Source organism: Poecilia mexicana, unplaced genomic scaffold (assembly GCF_051168715.1).
Source record: "Poecilia mexicana isolate PSO_F unplaced genomic scaffold, ASM5116871v1 scaffold_7, whole genome shotgun sequence".
Lineage (NCBI taxonomy): Eukaryota > Metazoa > Chordata > Actinopteri > Cyprinodontiformes > Poeciliidae > Poecilia > Poecilia mexicana.
In genome coordinates this window covers 8006114-8030683 of record NW_028263376.1, presented here as the reverse complement: position 1 = coordinate 8030683, position 24570 = coordinate 8006114, and the positions used below count along the sequence as shown (strand labels likewise).

Genomic DNA, 24570 nt, shown 5'->3' with positions numbered 1-24570 from the left:
CAAATATTCTAGTTTTTCACATTTAAGTTTCTGGCATTATTTTTAGCACTAAAAGAAAGAAAATGCCCTCCAGTAACTGTGGGTGCATCAATTGAATTTCTGAGGAAAATTCAATTTCTTCAGAAATGAAGAAATTGATTTCAAAATATCACCCAGCAAGCCATCTTATTTTTACAACTAATTCGTTTTTTTTTTTTTTAAATTACATCAGACGATTTCTGACTTGAGGTGGTTTTATTTTCTAATTACCCTTTTTTTTTTTTAGTGATAAAATTTTTATCTCTCGAGCTGTTTCGCTCGACGTCACAACAGACGTCGTCATGCGTGCTCCGGATTCGAGAATTTACGCAGGACGTGCAGCGGTTGTAAGAGGAAGGAAGATGGCGGATAACAAAGGCGAGGAGGAGATGGAACCGTCAGCTAATGCGGACCCAGTGCCTTCAGGGCAAGCCGAGAAGCAGTCTAGCACAGAAAGCGAAGACAAGGTAATAGATATAGAAGCGGATTCGAAGGGAGATGCAGAAACCGAGTCCCCTACGGACGCTAACGAAGAGCTCAATACCAGCAGTGAAGGAGTGGACGATAGCATTGGCGGGGCAACCGAGGCTACTGCTGCTGCTGCTACGCCTGCTGCCGCCGCTGTTGTTGCGGCAGGGGAAGTTGACGGTAACGCTAGCAACGCCGCTAGCCCCACCGAGACCAGCAACGGCAACCCAGAACCGTCGGCAGTTGACGCTGTTCCTGCCGCGGATGCTCCTGTTAGCGGAAACACAACTGAAACATCTCCAGCTCCGACAGCCCCAACGGCGGCGGCAACGCCGGTGTCCACTCCCATTAATTTACTGGATACGTGCGCTGTGTGTAAACAAAGTCTCCAAACTCGAGACTGTGAACCAAAACTTCTGCCCTGCCTACACTCGTTTTGCCTGAAATGTATCCCGCAGCCGGACAGACAGATAAGCGTACAGGTGCCTGGTCCACACGGTCAAACGGATACGCATATAGGTGAGTGTTGCTGGTTTAAGGATCTACGTGTTAGCCAGGCCTGTAGGCAACTTTAAGCTGTGGAGGATTTGGAGAATGACATCTGTTTCAAATGGTGCTCTCTGTTAGATTGTGCGTCAGATATTCTCACCTTTCCTTTGAAAAGATGTTGCTTCTTTTTAATTTTTTTACTATGGCTGATGTATTTAATCAATGATTAAAACAAATCCACCGATGTGTGGTCAAAAGTTATGTCGTACATAAAATTTTAGATTGATTGTATTGTAATAAGCTGTGGCTAATGTCATGGTCATTAGTAATATTTTTTCCCTTCCTTGCTTTGGTGCAGTGACTCTAAATAGCTGGTTAGATCAGACATCTTGAGCATTATTAGGCAACAGGTTTAGAAACAGGTAAATCTGTTTCTTAATTCTAAATCTATGTACATATAAATCTTGGATTCGTCTTTAAATAATCTATTTGGAATGACTGGTTTTTACGGCTTCAGTACACATATCTCTAAGAACTGTCTAGACCTCAACAAATGCATTCAGGCTCCCTGTGCATGTATTATTTATGGTGATGGTTATCTGATCCCTAAATAAAGATTCTGAAGGTAGAGAGGTACAGTCCATGGGCCAGAGGCCTAAATTTCACATTTTGGTCCGTTTCAGGGTGGCAAAGTCTAACCGTGTTTTTTAAAAATATACATGTCTCTAATATTTTGGTATGATGGCCCTTCCAAAATGGTAGCTGAGTCATAGTTATGAGCTCATGAAGTTAACAACCTCTTTGGACAAATTCTGTTTTTTGAGACTGGTGCATGTCCTGTTCAGGACATGCACCAGTCACAATGCATTGCATTGTGACTGGTGCATGCAATGCATTGCATGCAATGCATTGCATGCATGCATTGCATTGCATGCAATGTATATTGCATGCAATATACATTGCATGCAATATACATTGCATGCAATATACATTGCATTGTGACAATGCAATGCAAATGGCATTTGCATTGTCACAAGTCTATAATATAGTGTTTGCTATCATAGTAAAGGGGATACTCTTGGCTTTCATTTAAACCAGGTTTTTCCCATCCTGAGCTACCATTATAGCCCACGATGACCACATAGAAACATGGCAGCATGGTAGGCTCTGTGGGGGATTCCACCTTCACTAAATTACAAATTCTGATGTAAAAAAATAAAATAAAATAAAAGATTATTTGCAGATGATTAGATTACTATTGACAGTATAATTGAGATTATTATATTACATTTCTGCCAGCAGATGATGACGACCTTAGGCATATCGGTCCCTACTATATTATGCTTGCTGATGTTGTTGATTTCAGTCTGGCCCACAAATGAGTTTGTTAAAAAAATAAAATCAATAAGATGGACTAGTAAGGGGATCAAGTCATCACAATATTACAGCTAAGAATACCAAATGTCAGGTGGAAGCAACCTTTTAAATACATTTTTTGTTGTTGAAATGGAAATAGTCATCTCAAACAACAGATGGCTTGTAGTTGGGAGTATTCAGTTGGGACTTTATACTCCCAGCTACTGGGAGTATTAAGTCCACCCAGTAGTTGGACTGAATACTTATTTTTTGGTGTCTGTTTGCCACCAGCCCAAAGCAGAAAGGCAAAAAACCCTCTTTATTATTGGTATTACTAAGCCTGTCACAATAGCAAATTTTGCTGGATAATAAATTGTCCCAGGAGTTTATAAGTGATAATGTTGTTTTGAGACCATTTTCAAGTCATGTAATGGCATATTCTCAAAGATCAAGAAACCTTAAATTCTAATGAACATTTAACACTGGAACTTGAAGGTACTTTAAATATCCAAAATAAACAAAACTACTGAAACTACAAATAAAATGAATTATGAATTCTCTGTGCACAAAATTGTATCTCAAAAAGGGTTAGTTGCTCCTGGCTGAAGACTTTTATCATCCAGTTTCTGGTAGAGAGAGAAAACAGAGGGATAATAAATCATGCAGGTGGAAATTATTGAGCTCAATGATGCAGTTAATTGATTTATTGCTAGTTGTGACGGGTCTAATTAGTATATCATGATGGTAGCGTTGAGCAGTACTCTTCATATCTTATGTTTTGCTTCTGTTGTCCAGCCATGGTATCAGTATTACATCTTTAGTTCTTTTTTCTGTGCAGCGCAAAGTAATTTGCAGAAAGATGCAGCAGTCAATAAGTCATTCTTTGGAATCAGCCAATTTTCCCTGTATTGATTTTGTGATGTACAAGACAAATGGTAAAAAAGAATAAATAAATAAAAAAAATGCCCAGATTAAATGCATCAAAACGTCCACCATTTTCAGTTTATGGGGTGACACTTTATTTGAAGGGGGTTGAATAAGACTGTCATGACACTTTCATAAACATGACATAACACCTGTCATGAACATGAATAAGCCTTCATGAATATTTATGACTGTTGTCATAAAGCGTCATTCGGTAAATTATGACACTTTTAATACAAAGTTGACATTATTCAAAATGTCTTTGTTATGACAACTTGACATTAACCAAGAAATCATTACTGTTTCAAAACTACCACCACTCAAATATCCTGCAAGAAATTCTGCCTGGAAAATCCCGATTGTTGCATTTCTACGTTTATGACCCAGTCTTTCTACAGATTTGAGTTGATGTACAGATCAAGCTGTGAGGCGGGTGCATTGTTGGAAAGCATGACTGTTGTTTGGCAAAAGTCCAAAGAGTCAGCCAGCAGAAGTTCAGCTGATGCACCATCTGAAGTGTTTAGGAGGCTTGTGTTTGTTATTTCTGCCAAAATGTAATGCTTTTTCAACCAAGAGTAAAATTTCATATTCTTTTACATTAAATTAGTGAATGAAAATGCACTCATGAATTGTGCATCAATTCAGCTATTTTAATCCCAACCTTCTATGTGTGTTTTAAGTGTTGATTTTGTTGTACTGATAACACAGTAACTCATATCTGAAGTTAAAAAAAAAAAATATGCCGAGGCTGATACAAGTTTGAAAATTTCAGTGACATACTGATGCTGATTAGAGCTGGCATATAATAAGAAAAAAACCTAATCTATCTTTTACCTCTTCGTATTTTTTACGAAGAGGTAAAAAATATTTTATAGTTGGGAGTATTAGGTCCTGTTAAAGAAGAAAATCTAAATTAATAAATTTTGGAAAAAAGTCTGGCTCTCTCTTCCTCTTTGATCCCAGGTCCTCTCGGCGAGCCACGTGTGGCCACAAGGAAAACAGCAATGCGTGTTGACGTCACAGAATTACGGAGTTTAATCCAATATAAGACAATGCATAAACTTACACAGAAACTGCAGAACCACGGAGACATACATTCATTTACCTGACAGACTTGGAAAAAGAAGGAGAGAAAGGCAAAGACGTCTTTGGAGAATTGCAAGAGCAAATCTAATCTGTTACTTCTGTGTAGAAAGTTTTATCTTCTTTTCTTTAATTTATTCAAATAAGGCGTATCTTTGCTCCTCCAACCAGGAGCTATCTCTGACCCTCTGTCAAGCCAGAAACTCCTGCCGTATTTTCGGCTTTTCACAGATGAGTGTGAAAAGCTGGAACTTCTACCGTATTGTTTTCCCACACAGACAAAAGGCAGTTCAAACGATCCTAGCAAACCATCTGCTGTAACTACAAGTAAAATAAAGGTCAAAAAGCCAGAATACATTACTAATTTTAAAACCACAATTAGGCCATTTGAATCAAGACATGTTAAGTTTTAAAACTAGCTTATTTTAAATTTATTTTCTCAACAGTCCCAACTGATACTCCCAACTACAAGCCATCTGTTGTTTGAGATGACTATTTCCATTTCTCTTTCATCTCATAGCTTGCAATTTCTGAACTGCATTTTGGCTTTTTGAATTTGAATAACATCGTTTTTATAAGAGGAGATCTAGCTGGAATGATCACATTTGGCTTTACAAATCATCTGAACTTGTTATCCTTATTGAGAAAATATGTTGGTCTTTCCCTTTCAAACAGAAATGGTTTTGTAAATCAGAATCTCTGAGCTGTTAAAAGTTTTACTTGATTTCAGAAAAAAACACTAAATGTTTCTCATCTACAGAAATGAAATTGACTCCCTTACTGTTTTTTGGTTTTTTTTTTTCAGCCTTCCATCTCATTCCATAGTCTTTTACAAGTAATATCAGTAAATTGGTTATTGAATTTTGCTGAGGGAAATGGTCAATCATTCAATAATAGGTTATTTAGTAACCAGTTTTAGAACGTTTATTAACCTGACTTGATATAATGGATTACAGGTTGTTCTGTCCTTTCCTGGGTCAGAGCTTTTAGTAAATTATTGATTCATTTATGCCTAGATCATCTGGTTAGTGACACATTAACAGAATTCGTAGTAATTACAAAACACGATGACGACGTTGTCCATTTTGAGGTTGACTGTTTACTTTCAGATTGCGTGGATTGTTAATTCATCTTTCATGTTTTTTTCAGGCAGAAAGGAGCTAAAGATTATTCCTGTTTGATCCAGGTCACTTGGGTGCAAAATGTTAATTTGTTAGGCAGCTGACATTATAATTGTTAGTTATACTTAATTTGAACTGGTGAGGAAAGGTCAGGAACAAATCATTTCTCATATCCTTATCTAATGTAAAAAACAACCAAAACTTTAATTTGTTCATTCAGTTTCAGTCTAATCTTCTATCAAGAATTTCTTCAATATGGTGAAACAAGCAAAGTTTTCCATTTCTGATTCTGAGATCTTATTCCTATTTGAAATTTAAGTTTATAACTAACAATTACTTTAGTTATCCATTGTTTTATCAATTCCTCTGACAATACATTAATTGGATAAAATTTGTCATGTAACCACTAAAAAAAGACTTATTTATGCAATATCATAAAGACATTAGTAGATGCACATAATTCAGTTTACTTTTAAAATGACAAAATAGACATTTATTGCCTAAAATGAAATGATGTAGCATTCCTTTCGTGAATTTGAACTGGGTGAAGCTACAGCTATGCTATTTGCAGAGTTTTGGGTAAAATATATTTACAGACAAAGGTCGTCTGTTGCCTCACTGCTCAAACTCCATAGAACTGTATAGAGACGGAGCAGTGCGGTCTCCAGTCATCACCGTGTGACAATTACCTCAGACCAGGTTCCTGGTCTCCAACCACAGAGCGTAGCTTAAAACATGACAGCTGCAGTCTGGGAGTGCTTTGGATTCAAACTGAATGACCGCGGTGAACCACTGAACCTGTGGAGCTGCTGCGTGTTAACCAGCAGCAACTAAACAATACAACCAGCATATCTGCACCTAAAATGCACCGATGCTGGTTTGCTTGCTTGGGGACCATCATATTGACAATCACTGAGGTGCAGTGGCGGTTTCTGGTATGTGCGACATGGGCAACCGGCGATTATTTCAGTAAACAGTTCATCACAATTAATCCGATTAATTAAGCCCTAATGAGATTGTCAGAGATGTTGATTGAAAAACAAAAATATAAAGTTGGACAAATCAGTCAATTAATCAGCGCTTTAGTTGCGTGTGGTAATGTTGCAGTTCTGTTCCTTTTTTATGTGCTATGTAAAAGAAAAAAAGGAAAAAAAAATATAGCTTTGTTGAACATTAACGAGCCCATGGCAGTTTATTTCAAGCTTTTCCGAAATGGGTTTTAATAAAAGCCTAAGCTAAAATGTGTGGTCACCATGTTGTTTTAGTTAAATGAAAAGTGGCCAGGAATACCAAAACAACAGCGAGCTGCAATATCCGTCATCTCTGGAAGACCCTCATGGGTCATCACTTATGGCCTGGATTTAGCTCCGTAGCTTTGGTGTTGCATGCAGCTTTTTCTTATGCCAGGTATGGCATCTAAAACAAACTCCACCAGGACACAACCTGGGGCAATCAGTTCCCCAAATTTAATCCGACAAACTATTTCTAGTGTGTGTGTATTCTATTTATTTAATTAAAGTAAACACAACCCATATCCTGTTTGGAGAAAATTATTTTGTGCAACATTTTCAAATATGATGGAGAGGGGTCCCATATGTGTTTATTTACACAGATGGGCATGTTTGTGTATTCTAGGGTGGGGAGGGTGGGGGGTTAAGCCTAAACCCAGTCCAGCTGCTTCCACCACTAACCACACATGGGGACCCATGCAGCTGGCGCTCACACAAACCGGCTGTGTGCTGATCAAGCCAGTGTAAGCCAGTTCAAACTGGCCAGAACTAGTTCTTACCACAGACGGGCAGCCGTTTTTTTCCCCTTTTTTCCCGGAGGTTTGGGGGGTTGGGGTGGTGATTTATTGGTTTATGAGGTAGAGTAGGAGCAAAATATCTCTTTTGCATTACTTTTAAAACGCCTGCAGTTTATCTTGCTCAGATGGAATTGGGTGGCAGAGTTAAAAGGCAAAACTAATTATTCGTTGGCGCCAGTTACTGCAGCTCCGATTCCTCTAATTTCATTAAGGAAGTTGAATAAAGCGATTAAGCGAAGCAGACATTGTTTTTTTCTTTTTTTTTTTCTTTTTTATGGGCTGCGTGATTTAATATTCTAATAAAAATGCCAAGGGATGATGAGATAGAATTTTCGGGAAATCGAAATTAAATTGATTAGCTCCCATGAATAAGCGGGCCTTCCCCACTGCACCAAGAGTTTTCATTAAAAGCAGTTAAACAAAAGGAAATTATGGAAATCCAGAAAAAAAAAGTCAGCTGAAGGGTTCTTTTGTTTGAAGCAGCGCCGATTGAATTAACTCGGGTTATCGGTTTCCATGCGATTCTGCCTGTTGGCTGCTTTGCTTCAAAAATCTTGTCATCAATAAATCCCAGCAGGTGAATATGAGCACCAGTCCTTTAATTTTTAACCCCATGTTTTCTCTTTCTTTCTAGTAAATGTCATGCGGTGCTCGGTTTGCCACCAGGACTACAAGCAAAGTGACATTATCGACAATTACTTTGTCAAAGACACAACAGAAGCTACCAGCACATCTGATGAAAAAGCTGCACAGGTATTGCAAACAGTCGTTTTGGTCCAACCTGAATGCTTCAGTTCTTTTCAGCTCTCTGCCGAACAAGCTGTAATGCTTATTTGCGTTTCTCTGTTTGTGTTGCTTCTGTGTTTCTAAGGTGTGCACAAGTTGTGAAGACAACGCTGGGACTGTAGGCTTTTGTGTGGAGTGTGGAGAATGGTTGTGTAAAACCTGCGTGGAGGCCCATCAGAGAGTGAAAATTACCAAAGACCACAAAATCCGTACAAAGGAAGATGCCGATGCTGCGTCTGGTAGGAACACTTAAGAGTTAGAAGCTAAACTCCCCAAAGCCTGAGACAGAAAATCTTTTGGGTAGTATTTATTGGACACTACGAATAATGTTGTCATGGTTATTAGAGAGCGGATTATCATGAAAACCCTTGAGGGTTGAACCATAATTCGATTTTGTTTATTTATTTTTCCCGGATGGACTCTTGGTTTGATGGCTGAGCCAATAAGATCATTTTGTCCATAAATATGACAAAACATATTGGTAGGACTTCAACAATGGGTTTTTAAAAAATGTAATGTATGTTGATACTGTTTTCAACATACATTTCAACTTTCAACAATGATTTTAAGTTTAAAAACTTAAAATCATTGTATCTGATTATTCTTGCACACAGCTATGCTCAAAATTATTCATACCTCAGACACATTTAGATTTTAATCAATATTTTCTATTGATGACCATGTTTGCTCTGAATGGAAGCAATACTAGTAATGACAGATCCAAAATGAAAGTGGAGACATCAAAATGGAGAAGAAATGAGGAAGTGTGACATTTTGTGAATCCCAACTTATGTTTCAGTCAAACTACATCATTATTGTGAGAGGAAGATGCTAAACTTCCATGAAAATAGGGTTCGGCAATATGGACTTAAAGTTTTATCACAATATTATGTAGCACTATTGTGATAACGACAATTGACAATAAGAACAATTTATCACTGCTACTTTTTTAAGTAACTAAAAAGCTTTGGCTGTATGACACAGCATTTGCAGCCACACAAATACTCTTGAAAAACATCAGACCTGTATTTCTTTAGGACAACAGTCACATGAAGAAGTGATTTGTGTCACTATACTGCAGCACACAGTAATGCATGTAATCATATTATCAAGTTTAGGGCTGAAACGATTCCTCGAATGATTCGAGTACCTCGATTACTAAAATTCCTCGAGGAAAATTTGCCTGCCTCGAAGCTTCGTTAATTTATGTTTTATTAGTTAGCGCACCGTGTTCCGGCCGGGACTTCATTTGCGTTGCGCGGAGCTCTCACTTCCGCCTCTGAGTTGTTGACAAAAGCTAAGTCTCAGCGGCATAAAGTCCAATCTTCAAGATTGGCCCGTGGGGATTTTATTGATTGATGATAATGCCCGACTTTTTATCGTTTTTGGGGAACCAATAAGCATCCTTAAAATGACTGGGGGAATGCCTGGAGTACGGCAGCATTTCTCCTCCGGGGCTGCTGGTTGAAAGCGAACGGCGGGAAGAGCGCTGAGGTGAGCGGATAGACTGAACAGGGCGGGCGGCTGAGTAGCTGATGCTTACCGTGTAAATGTAGCTTTACCGACGAACCGCACAATAAATTTCATATCCCGGTCTGAAGAAACGGGTGGCGGAGCGCATCGTACATGGCTGGTAGATGAGTTTCTGAGTGTGACCAGTGAAGGTGTCGTAAATATCCCGTATTGCTTCCCCCCGTGTTCGTCCCCCGGTCTAACGGTTCGTCAGTCCGCTGGTCTATTTCCTCCCCTCCAAACCATCTTACGTTCGTTCATTCGCCCTCTCCTCCCACTCCAGGCGGCATTTCCCGTATTTTCAAACCCAAAGCGTGACAGGTTAGGTGGCAAGGTGAGTTTAATTAATCTATTAAACTCACTGAAGATGAATACATAAACTAAAAGCTGGATTGTAGACATTTTTTATAAGCATATTTGTGAGCCTGCCTCTTTGTTATTAAATTCAATATAATTTCAGATTTTTCTATAACTTTTCTTCTGGTTAACTTAGAAAGTGAGCTATTATTGTTACAGGTTAGTTTTCTAAACTACAAAAAAGCAACTGTTAGGGATGCTCAAATATGAAAAATTGGACTGATATTGATATCTGATAGTAACACCGGTATTATGCCAGATTTACCAATATTTCATTTTATTATTATTTTTTTATCCGATTACTCGATTAATCGTAAGAATAATCGATAGATTACTTGATTACTAAAATATTCGTTTACAAGAGCCCTAATCAAGTTTATTGGCTTTTTGATACTCTCATTGAACAAAAGGTGGATAAAATAGTAAAATAACACTCCCGACAATACGGACAGTTTTGGGGGTTTTAAACATCAATAACTGGAATTTATTGAGACAACAGCAAATTAAAATTCTTGTCATAAGTAATGTATCATGATAAATTTGATAAACATGCTCACCCCTATGCAAATAACGCAGCAAACAAAACGGATGTCCATATTATTCATTTTTTGTGTTCCTTCTACGCCATGTCTGGTTTGGTCCAATCAGGCGACATGTGTAGCAACTGTTCAAAATTTTAAATGTTGTTCTTTGATATGTTTTTTTTTTTTTTTTTGTTATTAAATTTCTTCCTTCCATTGTTTCAACAGATTCTGTCAACACGACAGGACAGAGGCCAGTTTTCTGTCCCATCCACAGGCAGGAACCTCTGAAACTTTTCTGCGAGACATGCGACACTCTAACGTGTCGGGACTGTCAGCTTCTGGAGCACAAAGAGCACAGGTAGGCCAACGCTCTTGCACACATCTGTTTTACAGCTAATAAAGCAGTTTTTTTTTTTTCCTAGTAATTTGTTTGGGGAAATTATTTGCATTTGTCAGGACGTTCAGACAAAAGCTGTATTCTGTGGAGGTATTCATAAGGCAGCACTAAATATGAGCATTAATTGTTTTTCCAGTTTTGAAAAATTACAGTCCATGACTTACAATTTGGATTTCCTCAGAAACACTAGTGGAGGTTCAAGTAAGATGCAGCTACAGCTTAGCATTATATGATGCAGTGAATTACTGTTAAGTCAAGAAGAAACAGATGTGCCTTTCACATGTTAGAAGTAATCTTTTAGCTGCAAATGCTTCCTGTGCTCCCAATGATGAAGTGTACTTAACAGGATGTATGTATTAGGGCCATTGTTACAGTTCTGCTAAAAAACTAAAAAATATTCTTTTATTAATCTCTTGACATTTTCTAGAAAAAAAAACAAGGACATTTCAGAGCTTCAAAAATCAAACATTTGCCAGATAAAACAAGGGAATTTTGAGATTAATCTAAAACAGTTTCTAGAAAAAACGTGGAAACTTTCCGCTTTTGAAACAGAAAATTTCCAAGTTTTTTTCTAGAAAATGTACTACTTTCTCTTTTTTTTCTATCTACATTGGGCCTGAAATGCTGTGAAGCATTCTTACGACAAAAAAGCCGTAAGAATGAAAAAAAAAGTTTATTTTCTATTAAAAACAGGAATTGAATCAAGGTTTCCCCGAGAAAACGTGCCAAGTCTGGTGTTCGGGGCGCCGAGGCGGTCCATCATGTTTTTGCACTAAAAGGTGTTAAGAAAACAGCCTTTGTCCAGCAGTTAAATCACACGGATTGAACTGCTTTATGAGATAAATCCGCTGCAGTGCGCGTGGAGATGCACAGCAAATGGGAGATTTAATTTAATGCTCTTAATGTGGCTTTAGTAGCTCTTCCAATTCGTGTCTTGAGTTTTTAAGAAGGTTGCTTGAACTTTATGGGACGAGTTTCCCGATCTTTGTGTGGCCGCGCGCATTAACTCTGGCTGACTAAGTGGACAAAGCATTTGGTATGGTTTGATGAATCATGCACCCGGAAAAATAATACTAAAAATAATAATATCATATAAAACCAGCGTGATGCGTGACTACGAGGTGAGCATGAAAGCTCCTCCCTGGCTGAACCTGCATGATGAGGTTAGCGCTGGTCCGTTAACCACTAACACACCAGCCAACCACTGGTGTGTTGGCGTGTTGAGATGTAAATGCTGCATATAATTCTTTGTTCACAGAGATAAATCATTCTCACCGCTCCCTCAAAACTCACCTCTGAAAGCGCAACTTCAAATTTTTCCTGCAGTTCACATAGAGCTGCACAAACGGAGCTATCACGGTGGGTTTTAAACTCTTACCTTCATGTAGAGTTCTCAAAAAAAAAAAACATAACTCCATAATTACTAAAATAATCTTTAATTGCAGCCCCATTCTTTTTTTCCATATTTAAATATGTGGAAAGTGGATGCATAAGCATTATGGTCCTACGGCATCGTGTCTTTCTACCCCATAGAAATGGAAAACGTGCAAATTCACTAGAAAAACCAACTGTGAAATTGTTGAGAAAATCAAACTTAACTACAGCATTGTTTGTTTCATGGAATCATGAAACCTTCTTAAGTTTTTATTATTATTATTATTATTATTATTATTATTATTATTGCACTCCTCCCAGAAAATGAATTTATGAATATTTCTCTATAAAACCTTGACTCATTTTTGGACTCATGTCCATATCTGTTTACTCCTGGTGACATGTAACCTTTCAGGCCTGTAAACTACACAAGAGCTGACAAATGGATTTATTTATGTGACGTTGCTAGAACACATTTTGTTTATCGTACAAGCAAGCCAAGTACAGAACTGCCTGATAAACCAAGACGGTGGGAAAACAGCATTTTTCTTTTCCCTAAACCCTGAAAATAAGGATAACTAAGTTCCTGCAGAGTATGTACAGGCCTTCAGAAGTTAATTTAGTTTACTGAACCTGATTGTGACTTGGTTTTGTTCTGTCGTCGATCAGGTACCAGTTTCTGGAAGAAGCTTTCCAGAACCATAAAGGAATCATCGAAGCCAACATGGCCAAACTACAGGAAAAAAAGAACTATGTCCATTACTCTGTGTCTCAGTTGCAAAACAGGTGGGTTCAGGTTTCTCTGTGTTTCATCTATTGGACACAATTTCTGAACAGTTTTGTGTTTGACTTGTATTTGTATGGAATAAATTTGTGTGTGTTTTGTTGTTTGTTTTGTTTGTTTTTACTTAATACAGGTTAAAAGAACTTGGTGAGACTCATAGAAAAGTGGAACATGAGATCAAGATTGCAGTATTCACTCTTATAAATGAAATCAACAAAAAGGGCAAAGCGTTACTTCAGCAGTTGGAGGTAAGACTGTATTAAAACTTATTTTAAACTTAAGAATCACTAATTCTAAATGCTAAAATCTAAGTAGATTGGAACATAGCTGACACTTGTTATGAGATTTAATGACAGTGCTGTGATAGAAGACTGGATAAAAATACAAAAGTTTTGCACTTTGAAGGAAGATGCTTTTTGATTTACATTTGAAGTTAATATTTAATTTACATCTGATATATTTTTTGGAACTTTTTGTTTTGCTTTTTTCTTTTTTTTTTTTTTACATCAGAACCTTAAACTACAGAGCCCCTTAAGGAACATATAAGAAAAAAGGAAAAAAATGAACTTTCTCATGCGCACCATATACTATCTTGTGCACACCATATACACATCACACGCATGAGAGCTCACCCCCCATTTCCCTGCTGTGGGGCAAAAAGCTGTGATGATTACCATTCGTTTTAGCTGTCAAATTGTCAAAGGAGGCTATGTCTTACATGTATGGGTGATATATAAAAGAAAAAGGGACGCAGTGCTTTGATAGTAATTTGTCAACACTACCACAATTGGATAGCAAGAGCAGGAAAATGTTTTATTTAAATTAAAAACGGTGAGGGAGAGGGAAGTAGGTCAGTCATGCTAGCTTGACCTTGACAGTCATGGCATCAACTGTGAGGAAAATAAGTATTTGAACTCCCTCCAGTTAACCAAGGCCTTTTGTCTTTTTTAATGTCAAGTTGTCATAGGAAAGGCATTTGAAATAATGTTAGTTTTCCATTAAAAGCTTTATTATTTACCGAATGACGCATAATGACAACAGTACATAAATACTATTGAAGACTCCTTCATGTTCATGACAGTGTCATGCCAGTCTTGCACACCCCTTCAAATGATCTGGTAATTTTAAGCTTTACTTGTGTTATGTCACCAAAATCATACAACACAAAATATGATTGACAGAAAACCTGTCTGAACTGTTTCCTTTCACATGTCTGAATTTTCATGCTAGCATTGATGCTCTTTTATGTGTTAATATTCAGTTGTTTGTCATTGAATTCCTTCCATATTTTCAACCTAAGCAGCTGAAAATTGTTAGATGTTTTTTTTATGGTTTTAGTTCAGATTCATCCTGTTTCTCCTTATTGCAAAGCACAAACATTCAAAGGCCCTCCTTACATGGCAAGGTGCAATGTGGTTTGGGATCATTTAGGAGGCAACTTTGAGCTCTGTAATTCACTGATTCTTGTCCGGCAATGCTAACCAAACCTCCATGTTTATTCAGAGTGTGAACAAAGAGAGGAGCTTGAGGCTGATGGGTCAGCATAAGGACACCACCCAGCTGGCTCAACAGATCCACCATGTGCTCAACTTCTGCAACTGGGCCATCACTTCAGGCAGCAGCACTGCATTGCTCTATAGCAAGAGGCCGGTATGTTTCTCATAAGACTCACTTATTCACTCATGTAGCATGCTGACCCAAGTAGTTTCCATCAAAACCATTAACACACACACACACACACACACACACACACACACACACACACACACACACACACACACACACACACACACTAATTAATTTTACTTGAAGAAGGTCCCAGTTTCTATTAGTTAGCTTGTTAATTTTTTAAGAACACCGAAGTAACGTAAGATGAAGGTTGGCAAGTTGCGCTTAATAACAGTTTATAACCTCTAAGTGGGCATAGAGTAACATACCAGGACAAACAACATTAGCTTAGTATTTCCTTTTTAGATGCGCATAAGCTTTTAGTTGGTCTTTTATAGCCATAATAATTAATTTAATAACCTTACTCTGTTTGTGCCGATGGATGTAGATCATGTACCAGCTTCGCCAGCTCTTTAAGGCGAGACTGGAGCCAGCCCCACAGTCCAATGGAGTTGTACGGTTCTTCTGTGACCCAACTTTTTGGGCTAAAAATGTTGTTAATTTAGGTGAGTAAAACACTCTAAATGTCCCTTTAAATTTTTTTTAAAAATGAGTAATTTTTTAAAATTGTTTTTGTTTTGAGCTATTGCTTTTAAGATGGCATTTCTCAAACTAATATAGAGAGAAAAAAAATTACTTTCACATCTGTTTTCACAGTGTTTCCCATTTTTAAATGATGGTAAGTGATGGCTCCTTTTGGCTTTTTTTATTTTTTAAATCCTAGGTAATTTGGTCATTGAAAAACCTCCTCCAGTTCCACAACCTCCCGGTGTGATGGTAGGCGGACCGGCCATTTCACCGGGCCAAGGTCACCCCGGCAAACATCCAGGGCAGATCAACCTGGCTCAGCTCAGGCTGCAACACATGCAACAGGCTGCGTACGCACAGCAAAAACATCAACAGCATCAGCAGCAGCAACAGCAGCAGCAGCAGCAGCAACAACAGCAGCAGCAGCAGATTCAGCAGCAAATGCGCATAGCCTCCCAAATGTCCCAGCAGCATCCCAGGCCAGGCGGCCCACCTTTGGTTCAGCAGCAGGTACGGTGAACTTGCCAGTAATAGAATGTGAATTTGTTTTATGCCGTTTGTTAAAATGGTGTCTTTTGTTTGAAGTTATCTATTTGTAGCGTTTTAAAAGTTTGTCTCGAGTTTTTAGGAGACTGTGATTTCTGATAATTTTATCAATACTGAAAGATTATCTAAACAAGTTTAAACTTAATGTGGTATGCGTACCAATAACATTCATCCAACTTAGAAAATGCCCATTTGTTTTCTGTTCTTTTTACTTCAGGTTTATTCAGATACTTTCCCTCTTAATTTTAATTCACTAGATTGTGAAGATTATGATGGAGGCTATCTCTGCCTCTGATAGAGGCTAAGCAGCTCGAACTTCGTTTCCAGATGTTGTCAAACAGTATTTTTATAAGGCTGCCAGGTCAGAAGCTTCTACACACACAGTGACACTGATCAGTTGGAATCTGATAACACTGCCTGTATCAAATAATACCAAGAAAACGGGAAACATTCATTCAAAGTCAGATGCAGGTTGCATCAAAATAAACAATCTTGAGTTACTAAATCAAAACTCCCTGAGAGCATGGATAATTGTTTTGTGCTGGCTCTTGCGCAGTAGGAAAGAGCAGATTAGCTGCCCACGCAGGCTACAAAGTGAGATTCAGGTGATTGGTTTATGTGATCACCGATCATACACTTTTTCACAGAAATTGACCGATTATGATCAATATACGTGTGTGTGTGTGTGTGTGTGTGTGTGTGTGTGTGTGTGTGTGTGTGTGTGTGTGTGTGTGTGTTTTTTTTCCCCCTGACTAGCCTCCAAGGCTCATCAGCATGCAGCAGCTACAAAGAACTGGAGCTATGAATGGTGGGACCAACCCTTCTATGTACCCCTCCTCCCATCATATGCGTCTGGCTGGTCCACCACAAGGCCGGATGCCCACAGCTCAGCCCAGACTTAACGGACAGCAGTATGCGCCTATGATGCAGCCTCAGTTACAAAGACAGGTCGGTACACACACACACACACACACACGCATTTGAATTGTGTCGGAATGAGTGTACATATTCTCTGTTCTGATATTTTATAGATATGACAGATGAGGCTGATCTAAACAGCCAGGAACTCATGTGGGTGGATTTTACATAAAAATCCACTCAAGACTGCATAACTAAGACTGTAGTTATGTATAGTCTTAACTATGCATTGTTAAATCAGTCTAACTAAACAATTTGTAGTAACAGTAAAGTTTTGTCAGTTTGTGTTTGTTTTGTTGTGGTCTGCTGTGGTTCTCTTTTAGATGAAGATACTTCTAAAACTTTACCTGAAGATGATTTAATTCCACTTTTTAAAAAAATCTGTCCAAGAAGAGTAATTTGTTTAGCTGAAGAAGTGGTAAATTTGAAGATCAAAGATCTTAAATGCACAAAAAATGAGAAATTTCAAAGCAAAAATGTCAGAAAAACTAAATACGAAAAGTGTACAGTTCATCAAATATCAGAATAAAGTCAGGCTGATTGTAATCCGTGATCCCTAAATACATCATTCCAAGTCTAGTAGTAATGATCCGTATCGTTCTGTAATATTATTATGGAATGATAACTCTGATTAAAATAACATAATTTCACTGTTTTGGCACAAAATTGATTAAAAAAAATTTTTGTTTATATTTTATTTAAAACAGAAAGTCAGAAGTTAAACTATTATATGAAAACTAAAATAATAAACTGAATATTCCAGGAACAAGGCTGTTCTCAGAGAGCCTACTAAAAAACATTGTTTGGTCAAACATAGTAGAGCTGTTTCCAGACTGATGGGCGTCTTCTAATCTTCTCTCTTGTTTTTGCTGTACTGATGATGAATAAATGTAGACAAGCCAACAACAGTTTCTAAAAGTCTTATCCAAAAAGATTTCTTGGCTCTCCATGAATTTTAATGGATAACTAAAGAAATTTCCTTAAAAAGCTACTGGCTGATAATAAAATAAAAAGCTAAGTTTTTTTGTAAGATTATAGATAAAATCAATCAGTTTTAGATTGAGCATATATATGTTTTGTTAGTGCGTTTAAGATGCATGCTCATCCTCAGAATACAGGGAGATCTTATCAGTGCTGTTAGATCTTCACCACTCTGCAGACATGGAAATGTGCTGTTTTTTTGTTTTTGTTTGTTTGTTTGTTTTCTTTTCTTTTTGTACATGTGAGATGAGGCAATAGAAACCTGCACTATATCGAGCCCCCCTTTTTTTTTCTGTGTCCAGATGTCTTTAGAATCTGAGATGAGCCACCAAAGGTTTCGTTTCTTACTCCAATCAGGGGTTTGGCACTTTTTTCCTTCTTTGTCATTCATGTGTCTTGTGCAGCATGTGTGGTTGATCACCTGCATGATCATGAAGTCGTGTTGTTTCTAAGGCACATTCTGAATAGTTGTTTGTTTGTTGCTTTTTTTTATTTTTTTAAGAGTGACCTTCTCTTTAATGTTCCCAATCTTCCTTCTCCTCCCATTTGTTTTTCCTTATATCTTAATTTACTTTTTTCTTTTTTTGTGTGTCCTTGCCCTCCATTTTTTCCTCTCCGTCTTTGTGCAGCATTCCAACCCCGGACACGCTGGCCCCTTTCCAGTGGCGTCCCTGCACAACGCCAGTCCCACGAGTCCGACCAGCGCCAGCATGGCCGGTGCCCACGCTCACCGCGGCCCTGCCAGCCCCATAATCGGTCCCATCGAACTCATCCCCTCCGTCACTAATCCTGAGAACCTGCCCTGCCTCCCTGAGATACCGCCCATCCAGGTGTGCATATTTTAAATTAAAATGTTTAAATTACACAAAAGTTAGAATTGTCAAAACACTTTAGCAAGACATGGATTAATCCAGCTGTATTCAGGCATTTGCAGGTGCAATGATGTGAACAATTTGAGTGCTTATGCTGCGGCCAAACGGTCCCACAACAGATTCTTACATCCATAGCTCTTGTATTGGCCTACAAGTGAACTTCACATGGTTGAGGTAATATTTCGCTGAGGTGTGGACCCATCGATCGTGTCAACCCCGATTTCTGTAAATTTGGGAAGTCGGGCGATGCATGTGAAAACAATATTTTCCACCGATCTCATTTACATTTAGGTAGCCTCCAAGCTGCTGCATTTTGGCATTTTCTTTTTGCATTAGAAGGAAACTTAAAACTCAGGACACTTTTTTTGATGTTTTAAGTTTTTTTATTTTAAATCCTGCTGAGCAGTGCTGCACAATGTGCAAACCAGCCAGAGCCAGTAAAAGACCATGAAAGCTGAGTAATGCTGCTGCCTGCAGATAATGTCATCTAAATGATGGCTAGTTAATCCATGCCGGTATATCATGTTAAGCTGGAAGAACAACTAGTGTTGTTGTTACTTAAGTTGCATCCTTTGCTGCTTATTTAATGCTAGGAGTAAACCCAATCCTCTCTAGTTTCAGTGCAGAACTTGTGCTCGCTTGCTTTCCACATATTTAAAAGAAATCTTTATTGCCACAATAGAAAGAGCAAAGAGTCAGGGAGGAAGAATTAGACCAGAGGCCAGCAGCAGGATGCTGATGCAGGGTCTTCTCAGGTAAGGAGAGATTATGACTAGCAGAGAAAAAGACGTAGGTTGGTGGGAGAAACCAGGCAGGTATCAGGATTCAGAACATTCACTCATTTACCCTCTAGAAAATGTCTAGTCTGACACAATGAGAAGGTCACATGTAGTTTTTTGTTTTTTATTGAACATCAACGATCACTGTTGCCATTATATGCCATGCATACTGTCTCCCTTGCAGACAGTTTGTTTCTCATGCGCCATTGTCTGACTTTGCATTTAAAGAAGTAGGCTTCATAGATTGTAAATAGTTAGTTTTAAAGATTATGCTAAGCTGAATATTGGTTAGAATTTTCTGATGACACAGGCACACTTGAATGTCTCTGTTTAAGTCATTGCTGTCCACTTTGTAATAATAAACATGTTTATTTCATTTGAAAGGCTACAAAAATATTTATTTTTGTATTTATATAAAATAAGAAACCTGTTCACTGCCGAACTCAGATCACTCAGGTCAGGTCGGCTGTAAAACTGCAGTTAGTGAACCCCTAATTTCAACACTTTAAATTACATATTCAAGATCACTAAATGGTAATTAAAGCTACAGGATTTCTGGGTTTTAGAAAGCTGATGCAATGTGTTAACGTGTAGCTTGGATAATTTCTAGAGGACAATTTAACTTGTACAGAACTAAAGTCTTTAACTCTTCTACTGATTATGTTCACATAGATTGGAGTTTGAGGACATATGCTAACGCTAGCACCCTTTCTTGACATGATTACAAGATTTACCTTTGAGTGGATTAAGCATACAGAAACGATATACTCCAGCTTCATAAATTTAGTATTTTCTTTCTTACGTGATTTTTAATGAGCGGTGTTTCAGCCGTTCTTTGCGCTCTCACACATGGCAAGTCTTTCTGACGGTAACCAGACCCTTGACTGAGCAGGTCGCCTCATGTACACCTAGAGAGGAATCAGCAGTGATTAAACTGGTTTCCGTTTCTCTCCGTTTTATCATCGTTAACATCAGTCTAAAAGTGAAAAGTCCCAAAAATCCAGATTTGTTCCGTTAAAACCAAAGTCAGTATTCCAAAACACATTCTTTACTTGCCTTTAATGAGTCCTAAATTATTTTAGGTACTGCATTACATTAGGAAAACATTACTTCATAATAATATTTAATAATTTGATGAATGAAATGTTAAGTAATGGACCTCAAATTTTACAGCCTTCCAAATAGTCCTTTATTGTAATATTGCACTGATCGCTCTATTGTGCAGCTATGCTATTTGATTCATTAGCCAAATCTTCCGGACCCTTTTTAATGTAGTTTGTCATGTAAATATTTCTATCTTTGTTCACGTGGAGTTGGAATAACCACCAAATACCACTGTAATATAACTCTAGTTGAAAACACTCTGCATCTACACACACTCGTTGATGCGCTCCTAAACTCTGACTTTTGTCGTCAGCTGGAAGATGCTGGCTCCAGCAATCTGGGATACCTCCTCTCTCGTTGCATCTCCGCCAGCCAACAACACCAGCTGGGCTCAACAGACATGAACCCCTCTCCCGGACTGTCGACCCTTTCTCCTGGATCGTCAGGTATTCACAAGAGAGTCGTGCTGTATCGCTCCCGCTCACCCCCATCAACTGTTTAGATAGAAAAAGTAAAGTTTGCAACTTTATCACAGTCCATGTTCTTCTCTGGCAGGTCTGTCCAACGCTCACACACCGGCACGACCTTCCAGTACGTCAAGTACAGGCAGCAGAGGCAGGTAATACAACGGGAAGCTTTGTGATGCAATGAAAAGGGGTTTAAAGAAATGGAGAAAGCATTAAAAAATCAGAGCTTCAAATATAACTTGGGAACGAAGACTAGCTGTCTTCGTCTGGGATTTGAGTTGTAGGTAGATGTGCTTGTTAGCTTAATACAGTGTTACGGGTTGTCTGCTTCTTCTTAAATTCATGTCAAAATCTAAAATTAAGGCCTTAAAAAAGTCTTAAATTTGTTTGAAAAATAAAGGTGTTTTTTTTAATGTTGATTACACTGGACAACAGTTGTCTTTTATCTCTTTTTGCAACTGGCAAAAGTCCTAAATTTCATTCATAATGGTCTTAAAATGTCCTAAAAAGTTTTAAATTAGCACAAATTCTGATGTAGACATGGAAAAATATACTTTCTACAATCCGCATATTGATGAAAAACGAGGATTTGCACGGAGAAGCTAAAACCTCACTGCTGCAGAACAAATGAAAGTGCAAAAAGGCAGGTTTTTGTTTCAAATACGCAAACGGAAACCGGTCAAACTAAAGAACTAAATGGACAGTCAAAGCCAACGTCAATTCCTCTCGGCATGCAAAGCATAGGGAAGCGTGCTGAAAAGAGAATAACGCCTCAGATAGAAAGAGCTCCTCTTCTGTATGTCCAACAACTTCTCACCATTTTCTGCTCGTAGAGCCGCCACACAGACATTTATTGATGGCTCTACTCCTGCTGGAAGTAATGAGGCGGATGAGGTACGCTCATGTGCTCTTGGTCAGACCCGGGGAGAGCATTTCATTGTGCAGCAGAATGATGAACACAGGCACGTGTCCAGGAAAAGCCAAAGAGCTTTTCTTGTAAAGATGAAGGATATCTTTGATTTATAGACTCAGTCGCTGAAGGCCAAACTAAGAGCCAAAAAAGCACTCGGTGTCTGCAGCGCAGCAGCGACTTGGAGAGGATCACCTGGGAGAATTCAAAGTCTCTTCTGGTTCTTCTGAATGTAATATTTCAGGCTGTCCTTAAGCATAAAGTGTATTCCATCAGCCGTTAAACGTTTGCATTTCAGTTGGATTTAGTGTTACTTTTCCACATCTGAAGCCTCTGGAGGGAGAAATATTTCTTGATTATTCCATAGAAATTCTGTCTGGTAAAGAAATATTCAGACCAAGTGCAGCAGTGTGATGTAGTTTTTATAGGAATGTTGAAGCCCAATGCAACAAAAGATGTGAAATATATCTTTAGTATGGAAGAGTTTCTTTTACTCAGTAAGTTTATGACCTTACTGCAGTTTTTCTAACTTCTTATATGACTCCTGCTGTTGCTTGCTCATGCCTGCTGATATTTGCAGAGTTTTTGCGTATTTCTTGTAAATAGACTCTTGCTGTTGTCAATCCAGTACAGTTTTTTTTTATTATCCTACTCAGTTGCACATTTCTTTTAATCTACTTATGTCATTTTTAATAACTACACAGCATATTTTTGCTTGTGTTGTACTTTTGCTCCTACTTATATTTAATTTTCTGTTTTTCATAAATATTTGTTTTACTTTGAATATGCATGTTTCCATGTACTTTAACTGTTGCTTGTCAAGACTGTGAGAATATAAATATATTTCTAATAAGAGGGTTTCAGCAAAGTCCTTAATCTTAAAATTAATCATCTATATTTTTCCACATTGTTATGAAAACATGTACAATTCAGTAATCAATAATTTAGGATATTATTGCAAAGTTCATTTATTTCTGTTAATCAGTTCTCCATGTTACATTTAAGATTAGAATCTACATCAGATCAACACAGACATCATGTTTAATACAGAAATATGAACTTGGTGGACTTTGTGGAAATTGTTAAATGTCTGCCTAAAGGATATTTTCAAAAGGTTCTTTTAATCTTAAAAATATACATTTTTGCCCAATCTGGAGTTTTGTGGTAAGAAACTAAGACCAAACTGCTACAAATCTCTTCAAATTATTTAAGTGCCAGACATTTTTGTGCATTTTTATATATTTGGTGACACTATAATCCAGTATAACAAACATTTTAGGATGTAAATAACTGCTTAGCCGTTGAAGTTGTTAAAAAAAAAAACTGAATTGTTTCAATGGCAATCTTGTTCATGAAACTGTTAATTTTTTCCCCCAGTAGATGGAATAACTTGGTGTCTGCTATAAACCCAAAGCAGAAAGACAAACATTTTAAATATTTGTTTATTTTTTTGCTGGTCATCGTGTTATTGAAACGTTTACCAATATCATCAAATATCACGTTTTCATAACATTGTGCAGCCCTAGTGGAACCCAAAACAGCAGCAGGCATTTTTATGGCTTATTTATGTTCGGTTTGTCCTGCCCCCCGTTTCCAGTAAGCTACTAATGGAAAACTGAAGAAATAACTGAGAGGGAACAGTAAACGATGCCATAAGACTGATTTCATCCAAATGGCCACCTGCTGGTTCAGCATAGGTTTTACAGCGTTTTGATTAGAGAGGAAAAAATCTATGTAGCCGCAGTCTAGTGGACTGATAGTCTGCAGGCAAAAAGAGAGCGGTATGAGTTTTATGGTGAGTTTTATTTTGATGTCTGGGTTTTGTTTGTTTTCAGCTCTAGCTCTGCTGGCAGAGCGGGGACAGGTGGTGGATCTGCTGCAGAGCAGCTGAAGGTGAAGAAAGAACCCGGCACTGAGGATGACTACAGCTGCTCCTCTTCTGTGAAGACCGAGCGAGGCAAAGACGCTGGGAGGAGCGCCTGCATGGTATGGACAGCCACTCCCAGGCTGGATGTGTGTTTTAGTTTTAAATGTAGTTACTGGTCAGGTAATTAGGTCAAAATTCTTTTGTGTATATTTTCACTAAGGCTGGGCGATAAATGTCAGCACGCCCGAGGCGGTCATGTTGTTTGACAAGCATGTTTTACAGCTGCTATTTATTTCAACAGTGAGTTTCTTAACAAAAATGAAGTCATCATATTACAAGAATGCCCTTGTACTGTTACCAGATTAAAAACATTTAATGAGAATAAATTGGTCATTTTTTGAGAACTCCATCACTAAAAATAACAAAAAAATAAAATGAGGAATACTGAGCATCTTGTGAAGTTATACTTTGGCGTTAGTTTTAGCGATAATACATGATGCTATACTCTAAATCTATACATCGCCATCAAATTATTTTCAGTTGCAGGACTTGGAATCGATTGCGCTGTCTGTCTGTCTTAGGGCTGAAACGATTCCTTGAGTGATTCGAGTACCTCGATTATTAAAATCCCTCGAGGAAAAATTATCTGCCTCGAAGCTTCGTCCAGTTATGTTTTAATATTTAATGCACTGCGTTGCGGCTGGGTCCTTATTTGTGTTGCGCAGCGTTTTCACTTCTGCCTGAGTTATTGACGAAAGCTAAGTGTTAGCGGCATAACGTCCAATTTTCAGTTTCGGTCCGGGAGGATTTTATTGATTCATGATTATGTCCGGGAATGTCGTTTTTCGGGGGACCAATAAGCATCCTTAAAATGACTGGCGCGATGCCTGGAGCTTTTTCTAAACTACAGAAAAGTAACTGTTGGGGAAG

General features: G+C 38.1%; 1 protein-coding gene across 3 annotated transcripts in view; it reads left to right on the top strand.

The window, feature by feature from the left end:
- The first annotated feature begins 299 nt into the window (after positions 1-299).
- trim33 (tripartite motif containing 33) overlaps positions 300-24570 on the top strand; it is a 31755-nt gene continuing 7484 nt past the window's right edge. Inside the window, exons 1-15 of one of the 3 annotated variants that reach the window (XM_015004101.2) lie at positions 300-1005; positions 7901-8019; positions 8138-8291; positions 10671-10803; positions 12886-13002; positions 13134-13248; positions 14504-14650; positions 15057-15174; positions 15393-15706; positions 16499-16690; positions 17944-18000; positions 18271-18471; positions 20710-20842; positions 20952-21015; positions 23609-23759. In XM_015004101.2, coding sequence (XP_014859587.2) covers positions 321-1005; positions 7901-8019; positions 8138-8291; positions 10671-10803; positions 12886-13002; positions 13134-13248; positions 14504-14650; positions 15057-15174; positions 15393-15706; positions 16499-16690; positions 17944-18000; positions 18271-18471; positions 20710-20842; positions 20952-21015; positions 23609-23759 — 2700 coding nt within the window. In that variant the 5' untranslated portion in view covers positions 300-320. The remainder of the gene's footprint in view (positions 1006-7900; positions 8020-8137; positions 8292-10670; positions 10804-12885; positions 13003-13133; positions 13249-14503; positions 14651-15056; positions 15175-15392; positions 15707-16498; positions 16691-17943; positions 18001-18270; positions 18472-20709; positions 20843-20951; positions 21016-23608; positions 23760-24570) is intronic. The other 2 variants (XM_015004103.2, XM_015004104.2) reach the window with 2 other exon arrangements.